Raw genomic sequence first — 13,251 nt, 5'->3', positions numbered from 1 at the left:
AATATGGAGGGTCAACTGTACTAATGGAAAAAAGAATCGTGTGTAAGAGGTTACTACCCCTTAAAACTACAAAGGAATCATTCCGGGTCTGAAGGTATGATGATCAGAGAAACAATTACAGCATATAAAGTTCCTCCTCCCTAAAATTGGGCGTCCTTTTAAAAGAAACCCATTTGAAAATTATGTTGCTCCTCATTCATCCAACACAAGTATCAATTTTTACCTTCTTGTAATGTTTGACTCAACCAGTAATAGAACCTCAGTAAGACTGACTCATCTCTGACACAGTTAATATAGTGAAGCAGGAGAGAGTTATTCAGCACTGCACCCATCTGAGAAGGCAACTGCAAAGAGAGAACAATCAATCAACAGTCAATATGAAAAGTAGGTCGGAGCAACAAGGAAATCATCAGATAGGAAACATATAATAAATAACTATATAATAAATAAAAGACTACAAAAACCAAATGGAAAATGCAAATAAAAACATGATCCAGTCACATACCTCTAAGCAATGGATGTTCTTTAAGAGTTGAGGGAAGCTTTTCAGCTGTTCTAGTGGAAATGATGCATTGCTACTGAGATAATCAGAAAGACTCATCTCTTTTTTCCCACATTCTTTACTGCAGCTACTGGAACTTAGCCCTGGTATAACTGAGTGAGAATTCCATTTCTAAAGAATAAAGACAATTCAAAAATCTATCAAAGGGTAAATTTGAAACTACAAACTATAAATGTAAAAGCAGTTGTTAAGGTGTTTCAATGGAGTCTGAATGTGATTTGCATAGAAGCCAGAATAATTACAATGCAGTTAAATATCTAAATCTCCGCCAACATTTGAATGAGTATTGCATAAAAAACAGAAGTCTTCATAGTCATCTCAGATTTTAGATACTTACTCTTTTTATTGGATGGTAATTAGCTGCACCTAGTACCAATTTTAGAGGCTCCAGGGATGGTATTTGGTTCCTTTGCCTCACACCAACTAAAGCTGTCTTCCACAGATTCTCTGAATTCTTAAAATAGATCTACAAATTGGATATAAAGCACAGGAGAGTAGCTACCAATGTCAGTAAAGCCTAAATATCTTTATTAACTGAATTTTGAAATATTTTTACCCATACAAATCTGAGTTTTTTTCTGATTGTTTTGACTCCATTCTATGCTGAATGCAGTCAAAACAAAGTGCTAACCCCTAAAAATAATTTTCCAGGACCAATTCCACGATACTAAATTTAAAAGCAGTATGCTGTAAACATTTTAGTCCAACAGGGCCTCCCTGGTAGCCTAGGGGTTGGGTCTCAGTGCCATCACTGTCAAGACCTGAGTTTGATCCCCGGCCACAGAGGGGAACCACATGTCACAGCAGACCACTCCTGTCTCCCCCACTGCTCTCCTCAAGCAGCGTATTTCAGGAAATCCACCTGTTCTGTCCCCACTCTGTTTCTGGTAAGTCCTCTCCCACTCTCCGCGCCCCCATTCCTGAAACTCCCATCCCCGGAACTCTGGCCTGCACCCCAGTTCTTCCACACAAAAACTAAAACATACACACAGAGACACATTTTAGTACAAGTCTCTAAATTAACTTGATCAAAAGTAACAATTGCAATCTTAATATGACTCATCACTCCTTAGTCCCTTACCTTCTTCCTTATAGGCAAAGATACAGAAATCAAAGTAGGAGCAAAGAACTTATACAGTGTCAACAAAGCCTGGAGATGCGGCTGCATTCCCTGAAATAAAATAAGACTTTTCAATTTCTGATTCTGTGACCAGTAATCATAAAAATGGATTAAAAAATAAATATTAAACGTATGCTCAGGCCCTAATGTTACCATGTGATAATTATAGGAAGATGCTACAGAAAACAAAGGAATGTTAACCATTTAAATCAACTATTATAAAATAACTCTCCCCAAACTGGGGGTCTTCTCTTTTACGACCTTTCCCTCTATTTCACCTTCTCCTTATATTTTTTCTCTTCTTCTCTTCCTATTTTATCTTCTCTGCCCACACCTTAGGGTTTATCAGTCATATCTGCTAGCATAGCTTACTCTCACTGGTAGTATACTGGTAGCATAAAAGTTTACCCATTCTTGATATGGACAGCAAGACAGGAGGATAAAAAGAGAAGCTGTGAAATAGAGTCATAATTCCTGGGAAATTAACTAGGAAATTTAACAACTGGTAAACTTGATATAACTGAAACAATTCTTAACGAAAACATTAATTCATAATCAAAGGCGTCACTGCTTCTGGATACCTGCGTTTGACCATCTTGGCAATTCAGAAGTAAACCACTAAAATGATTTCCAAGGAAGTAACCAAGTTGTTTTGTTATATGACAATTTTGTTGAATCAAATACCATACAAAATGAAGAAGGCAGAAAACAGGCCTTAAATATATAGTACTCCTATCACTTTTATTATAACAAAATCAAAATGATCCAGTTTATCTGTGCTGAAATATCTTCTGATCTCTGTACTTAATTTCAGCAAATATCAGAATGTCTGCTATGAGTTGGGTTTTATTTGATAAAGCAAATATTTAGTAGTGGAGAGACCTCTAGAATTTATTGTCTAGCTAACATTCTTCTTTTTTAAAGGGAAGACTTGCAGTTAAACATACCATATTGAGCATGTTTTTAACTCTGCGTCTCCCCAGAGCCACACTAAAAAGTAAAGGAGCATAAAACACAAAATCAAAGAGAACAAATAAGGAAGGTGTGACACGAAATGCGAGATCTCAACATGATTTTGGAGCCTAGAATGAAGACGTAGTTACTAAATTAGTAGAACAGAGAAAAGAAAACCTAGGAGAATAGGCAGAAAATTAGTTAAGTTACATAGAGTCAAACTTGCCAAACCTTAAGAAAAGATCTAATTCTCCCCTCCTGTTGGGAAGTTTGCTCTCAGCAGGGTACACGTAGCTGAGTAACATATCCCCTCTTCCCACCATTTATGGCAGCCAACAGAAAGACAATTTCTGTTCCATTTCTTTCATGGATGGGGAGTTACAGGGCATGGTGTATGTCTTTGTGGGTATGAGAAATTCATTTATCCAATATATTTTCTTGCATGTGCTCCTCTGCCTATTATGTATTTGTCTACATGTGTATGTGACTTTTCTTCTTAGTTTGATATTGTTGGACTTCACTAAATTCACCAAAATTCAGCTAATCAAAGCAATGCTATGAATCCATCTTTAGAACTGGGTGTGAATTGATAATGAAATAACTCAGTAATGTAGTACATAGGCTGTTAAGAATGAAAGGGTACATTTATTGACAGGGTTTAAAAATTTTAAGCAATCCTCATGTATTAAATCCTTTTTTAAAACTGAACATTCACTGTTATTTCAGTTAATAGAAATCAGTAGTCTTAGTTAAGGTTAGAATTGTCTTATTTTGTTGAAGTATTTTGCTGCAAAATAGAAATGTACAATTCCTATTAATGTGAAATAAATATCAGTTTGGACTAAATATTGTCACTAATATCCTCAGAGAGCTAAGAGAAAATACTATACCCAGATAACCAAAACAGGAAACTACAAAAGAAGAATAATCAATTGTACAAATCAAATCTCCTCACTGGAGAAGTACAAATGTGCATGTGTATTTCTGTTTTTCATTAACTTAAATGCCCTTGGGCAGTCATGTAAACTTCAGTCATTAGGCAGAGGCACCAAAATTTGCTACTGCTTTATACCCAAAGCTTCACAGATTTATTACCTGGCAGGTATAGTGCAAATAGCAACTCAAGTGTTGTAAGGATAAGATAAAAAGGTCAGGGATATCCTGAAGTTTAAGTATCCATAAAAGAATGCTTTCCTATATCACACTCATATACACGCAAAAAGAAATTCATTTTGATGTTCCCTGACCGTTGTCCTCCACCATATAGCTCCAGTCCCCTAAACAGTTTCTGCTATTTGACATCTATGTGTCTTTGTTCATGCTGCTCCCTCTGCCAGGAGTGTCGTCTCTTCCCTCCTAGCTTAGTTCAATCCTATTCATCCCATAAAATTCCTCTCAAGCAACATCATTACTCCTCCTTGATCCCAAGCTCGATTCTCATTTTTTGTTTTGTTGACTGAGCTCCCCAGAAATAAATTCCTTTAAGAAAATGATTCATTCAATTTTATATCCCCAAAGCCTAGCTCAGTACCTGGCACATTGTATACTGTTTTAGTCTTTTTAGTACTCACCATTTTGGCTTGAAGATCAAGCAGTTTTCTCACACGAAATGGTTTAACTAAAAATGGTAACAAAAAGAGAAAGAAATGCCATGCATCTGGTTCACAATAAAAAGAAACCATGTACTCCATATAACTTCCTCTTACAACACATGAAGAATATAAACACCCTGTTCAGTTAAGCCATTAAGCAAGAGGTCCTTAGGTAAAAGCACTAAAAAGCAATTCCCACAAAATCCTGTCAGAGAACTAATGCTAATAGGTAACTTTATAAAAGCCAATACAAATGATAACAACACAGAGTGAATATAAGACAACCAAAATGAAAATACTCACCATTCTCTTTCTTGGTAAGTAAATACAACAAATGGCAGACATAAGGGCACTGTTAAAATAAAAAAATTTGAGAGAGAAATGACAATGTATTTTGAACACATCAGATTTCCTCAAATGTCAATCGTAATGATTAAGAAAAAGGCACCAGGACATCACTGAAAAAGTTTTACAAAGCTTATGTTTTCCACACTACATGGAGGTGATTTAAAAAACAGCTTTCATTGTCAAGCCATTTTGAAGTTTTCTGTAGAGTATTAAAACAAGGCAGACAATCTGAAAAACAGGAAAAGCACTGCCAATCACTCTACCTAACAAAAATCCATATACTCCTGGTAAACCATATTTACTAAGATACAAACTATTATCCAGATTTCTCAAAGGTATCATCATTCTTAGTCATGCAGCCATAGAAACTCAAATCTTTATCTCCTGGCCCTCACCTTAATCCAGTTTAGATACCAGGTCACATAAATTCTTCCTTTACAGTTTACCCTAATGTTGGCTCTTTCATTTTTCATTTCCATGGCTACCCCCTTAGCCTATCACAGTGATTCTCAACATTTTTGGTCTCAGGTCCCTTATACTCTTAAAAATTAGAGGAGCACTTTGAGATTTTGTTTATCTGGATTGTATCAGTCATTGTTAGCAATTAAAACTAAGAAATTTAAATGTTTTAACTCATTAAAAATAAATTTATTACAAGCTAATATAACATTTCATGAAAAATAACTATTTCCCCAACAAAAATAAAGACTAGATGATAGTCTTTCAGTTTCAGTTTATAATTCTAACAATTCTATAAATCTCTTTAATGTTTCTGGCTTAATAGTTTGTTTCTGCATTAAGTTTGTTTGACATGTTGCTTTCATTGATACACATCAAGAAAATTCAGCCTCACACAGATAATTAGTTAAAAATGAAGGTACATTTTTAATAACCCTTTCCAAAAATTTTGTATAGTACTCTTTGGAAGTACACCAAAACTTGATTAGTGGTTGCCCATGAAAGGTTAGCAGCACTGTAGAACCTGAAATGTTATCACGAACACTTTTGGTACTCTGTTCCATTAAAAAATCACTGATAGATCTTGTGCTTTGAGTGGGTCGTTTAGTTTATGCATGATTTTATACCATAATGCCTGGTCATCTGGAAAATACTGTTTCACTAAGTTATACTATGCTTCCAAATATAGACACACTTCATTATATAATTACCAAAAAAAAAAAAAGTATTCACTAATATCACCATCTCCCTCATCAGAAAAGTCTTGGGAAGTGATTGTGTTCACAGTGGCAGTCACAAATTTTCTGAACTTGTAACTTTTGTTTGAAAGTTCAACTTTTATCACTAGCAACAAATACTGCCACTTTGGAATGACAGACTCACTTTGCTCACTTTCATCAAAACATCTATAAAATAGCCAAATCTGAATAACCACAGTTTATATACCAATCTTTCAAGTAAAAAAATGGTATTCCATTAAGAAAAAAGAAGCTAGTTTAGCTCTCTACTCAATCACAGTGCTTCCTTCATGACAACTATTGTATGTGAAGGACTTCAGAAGGGCTGTGTTTTTTTCCATTTCATCACAGGTAATAGCAAACACATGTCTCAAAGGTCAAAATCTGCTAAAATTAGTGAATTGGGTTTTTTTAAAAAAGATTTATTTATTTATGCATGCAGAACTGGGGTCCAGGCCCAAGCAGTGCAGGGGTGGTGAGAGAATTCACCAGAGTCAGAGTGGGGTGAAGAACAGGCAGACTGATGAAGCACACTGCCGAGGGGAGCAGTGGGCACAGGAGAGGTCTGCTGTACCATGTGGGTCACCTCTGGGGCTGGGGATCAAATTTGTACCAAACGGCCAGTTTTGCAGTGCTGTGCTTTAACCCATTGCATCACCAAGGAGTGAATTAGTTTTCACTGCTTCATTTGGGACTTTCTTAAGTAAAACTAACATTTTTGCTTTTTTTGTTGCAGTGAAAAATATAATGACCACTAGTGAAGTTTGGAGCCACTGAGTAGATTTGTACTAAGGTGCCAGCAGTTTTATACACTACTGCTTTAGCACCATCAGTGTAAACGTCAATATACTAACACCCTGATATTGCTGTGAAAGTAATTTTGACCTCTCAGACTTCCTGAAGGGTCTCATGGTGTCCATAAAACCGTATCTGAGCACTGGTAATTTAGGGCTTCATCAGTGTTTTACATGGACGATCACATCAGTATCCTAAGCAGTTTCCCTGACCCTGTCTCTCCCTTCAATTCTCCTGTTTGTACTGCATCAATGAATGAATTCTGTCCCCAAAGGTAAGAGGAACTTGGTTAAATGAATAGTCTATGAACTACGGATGGTTCTTGAAAGTCTTCCAGATGACAGTAGGTCGATTTCATAGTTAATAATGTTTTCAATGGGAATAATTATGCTATTTAATCGAAATCAGTCCACTGGCATCTCATGAAAGGCAATCCTCTCCTTTTCATTAATTCTGATGAGGTTTTTGCAGTGTTACTCAAGAAAATGTAGAGTAAGTGACCCAAAGGATCCTGCTGAAGTGGTTTAAAAGGGAAAAGATGGCAAGCACAGCACTAAATCAGCAGAGACTCCAACATGGAGACAATTCCCTCTGTAATTTCATTTCCTGACAAGATATAAAGCAAAGATGGTACAACGCTTATCTCTGTTAATCTGAGAGACAGGTGCAAGGATGTTATATGACTCTTTATACTTCTCTGTATGTGTAATGTACTTTAAAAGAAATAAGGAGAGACATTGTGTGACACTTTAAAGAACATATGTTGCATCAATACACAAGTACACACCATTTGATCAACTCTTGATGCTGTCCAATTTTTACTTACAAGTGTGTCATCTTGCAATGAAGCAAAAAAGAAGCCATAGAGCAAACTAAGTTGCTCCTTGTGATCTATGAAGTCAAACATTGCAACCAGCCAACGATAAAAAAGTACCTATCAAGAGACAAAATGCTTATCTTTAGAGAAATATAACTGGCATATAAGAGCTTAACTCCCCGACTCCGGGCTGTTTCAGCACAAAGTAGGAAAATAGATTCTCTGAGTAAAAATTTCTGTTTGTTCCAGAGTCCTTGCATCAAGCTGTATTGTTCCCAAACTACAGGCTTTACACAAAAGGCCACTGCCATTATTCTGTAAGTGGCTCTTCCTTGCCAGCCCTTAAGTGGTTCTGAAGGACTTATCATCAAAATGTTTAAAAAGATTACCTTGGTGCTACCAGAACACTTGCCAACACAAAGCCAGGAGACTGCCTTCACCACAGAGTCTTCTGATATTAGCGTTGCTGGAATCATGCACTTTAACATTCGAGTGTTTACAGCAGTCCCTGGAAAGAAGATGAACTCTAAATTAAACTACATGTTAGTATCTCAATTGTTCCCTTACTACCACTCTACTCCTGGTCCTAAAAATCCCACTTTATGTGGAAGGCAATAAAAAACAACAGTCACATTCAATATCTCTTATCATCATTACAACACATAGCTCAAAACCCCTACCTTCTAATACAGACTGTAAAGCAAATTCTTTGCTCTAATATTTCCATATAAAAGGATGGTGAACATATCTGGGAGTTAGATAATGGTGATGGTTGTACAATTCTGAACATGTTTTAAAACTCCGAATTACATGTTTACTCGGTAGGGTATATGAATTATACCTTTAAGACAAATCTTTTACTCAGGAAAAATTCAAGGATTTTTTGTTATTATCTTTTAATGGCACAATAGATCTTCTTTACTTAATGTTAATGACAGACATCTTGCACGAGCTGCTTACATTTAGGAACAAGTATATTTGTATACTCCATCCCTCCCCTCTTCCACCTTCCAGCAAAAAAAAAAAAAAAAAAAAAAAGAAAAAGTGAGGAGGAAAGAAGAATGAAACAGCTCTCCATGGAATTAGCTGACAGTGAGAGCATTCTAGGTTGGCCCAATCTTTCCATTATATTCTCTGACTTCCATGCTGTTCTTTTATATGGCAATCGATGTGATATTGCAAAAGACAGCTCTGTATAAACTCTGTATCGACTACTTATTGAGGATTCAGAATGAAACATGTATCTCATCAATTACTTTTATATTTAATATTGTTTTGTTTACATGATAGCATGGTGATCACAACCAGTCACTGAAAAAACAAGGTCACAAGTAGAATTCTCAGAGCATCCTAATACTGTGCCTTTAACTGCTGTTTTACAAGAGTTACAGTGTGGCAATCACATCCATTCACTATAATCACTATTCTCACTGTCTCTACAAGTGGTATTCTTAGAAACATTTTTCCCCAATCTTCAAATACTGTTTGATATGCATCAGCGCATGGTGGCCACATCCCCTCACTGAAATGACACTTCTTAAATTCTGCAAGTAACAGTTTCAGAAACATCTTGTGTGTCTTTTTTTCACCTGTGAGAATAAAGAGGCCTCTTCACTTATTTTTTTAAATGTATATATTTAAGGTACACAAGATGATGGTTTGATAGATATACATAGTGAAATGATTATTCTAGCCAAGCTAATTAACATAGTATCTCCTTGTATAGTAACCACTTTTTGTGTGTAATAAAAAATGCCTGAAATCAACTCTCAGCACATTTCCAGTGTATTAACAATAGTCCTCATGCCATACATTAGGTATATAGACTTTTTCATTCTACATTACTGCTACAACAATACTCATCAATGACCCTACCCTATGACTCTGTGAAGAAAGGCAGGTAATAAATCACAAGAACAAAATCTCTGCTTTCAACTCTGTAATTTCTTGTTTTTATTTCTCTCTCCCCTCACTCCCACCCCTTAACCCTTTTAAAGTTTAAAAGCGTCTCACCACTAACATTTTACACATGCACCAAATTTAAAGAAGGGATTCAATAGACTATTCTTGCTTCATGAAGTCTTTTCAATTTATTTCTAAGTATTATTACATTGCCATCACACCTGCCCCTGCATATACATTTCAATGTAACAATGAGGTACATGGAAAATTTTAGTAGTAATGGGGATGCCACAGAAATAACTAACGGGGAGAAAAACAATGAAGGAGACCATATTTGACCTCAGAAAATTCCAGCTTAACAGAAAAGTTAGACCAGAAAGCCAGAGTTAATTTTTATAATTGTTGTATACAAGTTTCCAAGTCTGAAGCATGTAATTTGAAAGAGAAAGGCCTTTGCTACAAGCCCTGGGAAATTTTATCAAACCCTTCTAACAACTGATTTCTGAGACATCAAAAAAGAAAAGAGAAATTCCAAAACAGAAAACATCTGTGTAATACATAATTTTTAAGAGGAAAGGGGAGTGATAGAACTGTTCTCAATAAATACTGATTAGCTAAGCAAAGATTGTGGAAAGATTTCAGAAACAAACAATCTGAAACCACTGACAAGAAGTCAATTTTACTAGGTCAAATTGAGCTTTCTATGAAAACACGGATAACTAATAAACATAGAAGTCATGTACTGAATTCAGCTAGTATTGTTTTATTGTTTTAAAACACACAAGCACACGGCAAATATGATGCTTGCATTTACACAATGGAATCCAACATGCAAGGGCCAGGAAACAGTATATAAAACACCCAGTTTTGATGACTGTGTTAATTTTTTTTTTAAGTAGAAAAGCCAGTGGTTGTGTGGTGCAGTGTAAACACTAGAAGTGGAATTAGGAGATCTCTGAATTCCTCAGTTCCAGTGTTGGCATTAAGCAAGTCTCTTTAACCACTCTGAGTCTCAGTTTCCCCACTTTCAAAATGAGGATGCTCAGGGTCTAAAATAACTTCCAAATCGAGGTCTAAAATAACTTCCAAATCTGAATTTAGCTTAACAGTAGATTAAAAGGTTCTTCTCAATACAATAAAGAATACTGGTCAGATGTTATTTCTAAAAACCTTTCCTGTCCACCCACTTCTAAATGAACTTAGAACAAGAACACTTACACAAAAGGAAAAGCATTTTGACTTCTAAGGTCATTGATATTGGGGTGGAAACAGTTTAAACAGTGACTTGTCACAGATAAATGAGCCTAAAGTGCCTTCCAAAAGCCTAATTGAAATCACAACCTATACTGCTTAAGAGAAACACTAAAAATGGCTCCCATATATTTGGTGACTAGAGTCTACACATATTACTTGTAAAGCTATGTGGTTCAATGTATGCACCCAGTTTCAATGTATGCACACAAGTCGTTTGCCTCATAGAGTAGTTGAACACAAGAAAGATCCATTCTATAATCTCTCTAGATTGCCCTTTTGATGAGAAATGTACACATAAAGACCTGCAACGGATTCCAAGGAACAATCTAATTCAAAGTCTGCAAGGCAGAACTAATAGCAAACTGATGACAAATGTATCCCTTGACATACCAAATTTGCCACTAACCGCCACATTTAATAGAATGTCAATTCCTTCTGGAGCTAACCCATTCTTCCAAGCCTCATTTTCCACAGTTTTCAAGTGTTTTTCCAAGGTTTTATCTTTACTCTGTGCAGTTTTAGTGGGACCTGGAAAAAGGAACAACATTTAATAATGGGACCCCTAAAATTATTTCAGTCTTAAGTCCCAACAATTATAATTTAGGATGTTTTAAAGGAATAGTTTCATGTAAAAACTTCCTTCCTAAAAATCATTCAAAGTCTTTAAAGTTCTAAAATATTTAAAAGTAATCACACTTTTATTGAGGAAAATTGAATGCTTTCTTCACGTCACTGCTCTAAACAAGCTGGACTATATGAGCTACTTCAATACCAGAGCAATGGAGGTTTGCTTCTGACAACAGATGGCATTTACCAGAGGGGAAGAGGGCAGGGAGAGGCAAAATAGGTAAAGGAAGTCTGCTGTATATTTTGGTGGTGGTTACAATGTAGTTTGTACAGATATGGAAGTGTAAAGTGTGTATAGTAAAAGTGATACAATGTTCTACACTAATGGTAACCTTGATAAATGAAGATAATACTAGTGCAGTGGTTTCTAAACATTGTTACACACTGGACTCACCTAAGGAGACTTGCATCCCACACCAGGAAAATCAGAATGTCTAAAAATGGATGCTGGCGTCGGTATTTTTATAAGATTCTCAGACAATCCCAGTATGCAGCAGTTTGGAAACCACTCTACCAGGAAAATGCTTTGCTGTTGAGTTACTAGTACCTAGCATACCAGTATGTAGAAAGTGCTTGATAAATGTCTATCAAACAAAAGCATGAATAAGTAAAAACATGCTTTCTTTTGAAAATCCTTAAGAAAAAAGTCTAAAATATCTTTACAGCAATCAATTGTATAAGGCAAATAACCTGTCTTACCTGTCTCAAAGTACCTCATTGCTGTTTGGAGAGCATCTTCTGTTTGACCATCCACATGTTCACAATCTTCCATGGGATTGCTCCGTCTATGTTTCGAAATGCTCTTTGAGTTGTTTAGGTCCTCTTTTACTTTCCAAGCTGAGAGATTAGTCTGAGAACTATTACCACCTCGTGAAGTCCTCTTTTGAGCTTGAGATTTCTTAACTCTCTTTTGAGATGACATTACTGTATATGTTCTATATAGAAACAAGTGTCAAGGTACCATTAAGCAGTCAAGTAGTCGCTTTTTATTCCACAAAGACAAGGACCAGATCTGCCTGTATTCCTAGCATTTAGTACACACTACTAAGCATAGCCAAGCTCTCGCTGAAAGAATTGACACTCAGGCAACAAAATCTATAGGTTAATATTCTCAGAAGTCCTTGACCTAAATAGGAATAGAAAAACATCTCTTCTGAGTTTCCCCAGCTGAAATGACCTTGCAAGGGAGGGGGAAAACAAAACCAGAAATGGTACAGGCAACATAGCAAGTTCTATTAAATGACTATCATATAAGAAAGACCAAAACTAATCCAGAAATTCAATCGTAATTTCTCCATCCACTCCTATTTTTCTTCACTCCACCTTGATTTTGCTTTTAATCTTCTATGATCCCTACTTTGTGTTAAGGTAAAGCTGCATAGTTCAAAAGTGAACTATGGTGGTCAGCCAAGGATTCTCAGGACAGAAACATTCCTGTTTCACTTGTTCAATAAGTAATTACTGGCCATCATTTATATACCAAGCACATTTCTAGTTACCAGAGATAAAATGAACAGCTAAGGTCTCTACTCTCATGAAGGACAGGGACGTGTGGAAATCAACAAACAAGTTAATAATTCTTTGTGGGTGTAATACATGGTGATGTGACAGAATGAGGAGGGCAAAAAGTTACTTTGGCAGAAGTGTTTAAAGAAAAGTCTTTCTGATGTTATCTGTAAACTGAGATTTGAATGCCAAGAAGGAATCTGTCATGTAAAGATAAGGTGGAAGAGTATCGCCTGGCGACTGAAGAACAAGAACCTTAGAGGAAAAGCTTGTGTGTTAGAGCAACAGCAGCAACATCAGTACGTTGGGTTAGGATGAAGGCGGTAGAGGGCAGTGGGAGATGAAATCAGACAGGTAGCAGGAGGACTGTTAGAGAGAGAGGGGCGATACCATCTATGTTTTAAGGCCGTTTTAGTTGCAGTGCTAACAGGAAATTAGGGGTGAAGGTGCAGAAACAGACCAATTGCAAAGGCCTTGGGAAGTCCACAAAGGAGAGATGACTAGACCTCAGGTGCAGCGGTGTTAGAGATGGAAACTGTCTTCTAAGAGCTTTGAGGGTAGACGGGACAAGCCATGAT

The 13,251-nt window shown here is 36.3% G+C and overlaps 1 protein-coding gene across 1 annotated transcript in view; it reads right to left on the bottom strand.

Annotated features, from left to right (window-relative positions):
- CENPI (centromere protein I) overlaps positions 1–13,251 on the bottom strand; it is a 33,219-nt gene that overhangs the window by 19,469 nt on the left and 499 nt on the right. Inside the window, exons 2-11 of the mRNA XM_004685645.2 lie at positions 11,867–12,102; positions 10,931–11,068; positions 7,774–7,892; positions 7,394–7,501; positions 4,532–4,580; positions 4,208–4,254; positions 1,644–1,733; positions 900–1,028; positions 506–673; positions 224–344 (exon numbers count right to left, since the gene is read on the bottom strand). Coding sequence (XP_004685702.2) covers positions 224–344; positions 506–673; positions 900–1,028; positions 1,644–1,733; positions 4,208–4,254; positions 4,532–4,580; positions 7,394–7,501; positions 7,774–7,892; positions 10,931–11,068; positions 11,867–12,089 — 1,192 coding nt within the window. The 5' untranslated portion in view covers positions 12,090–12,102. The remainder of the gene's footprint in view (positions 1–223; positions 345–505; positions 674–899; positions 1,029–1,643; positions 1,734–4,207; positions 4,255–4,531; positions 4,581–7,393; positions 7,502–7,773; positions 7,893–10,930; positions 11,069–11,866; positions 12,103–13,251) is intronic.

This window comes from Condylura cristata, unplaced genomic scaffold (assembly GCF_000260355.1).
Source record: "Condylura cristata isolate star-nosed mole 26May11 unplaced genomic scaffold, ConCri1.0 scaffold00019, whole genome shotgun sequence".
Lineage (NCBI taxonomy): Eukaryota > Metazoa > Chordata > Mammalia > Eulipotyphla > Talpidae > Condylura > Condylura cristata.
The sequence above is the reverse complement of the archived record's forward strand: the minus strand, read 5'-3'. Positions and strand labels throughout refer to the sequence as shown.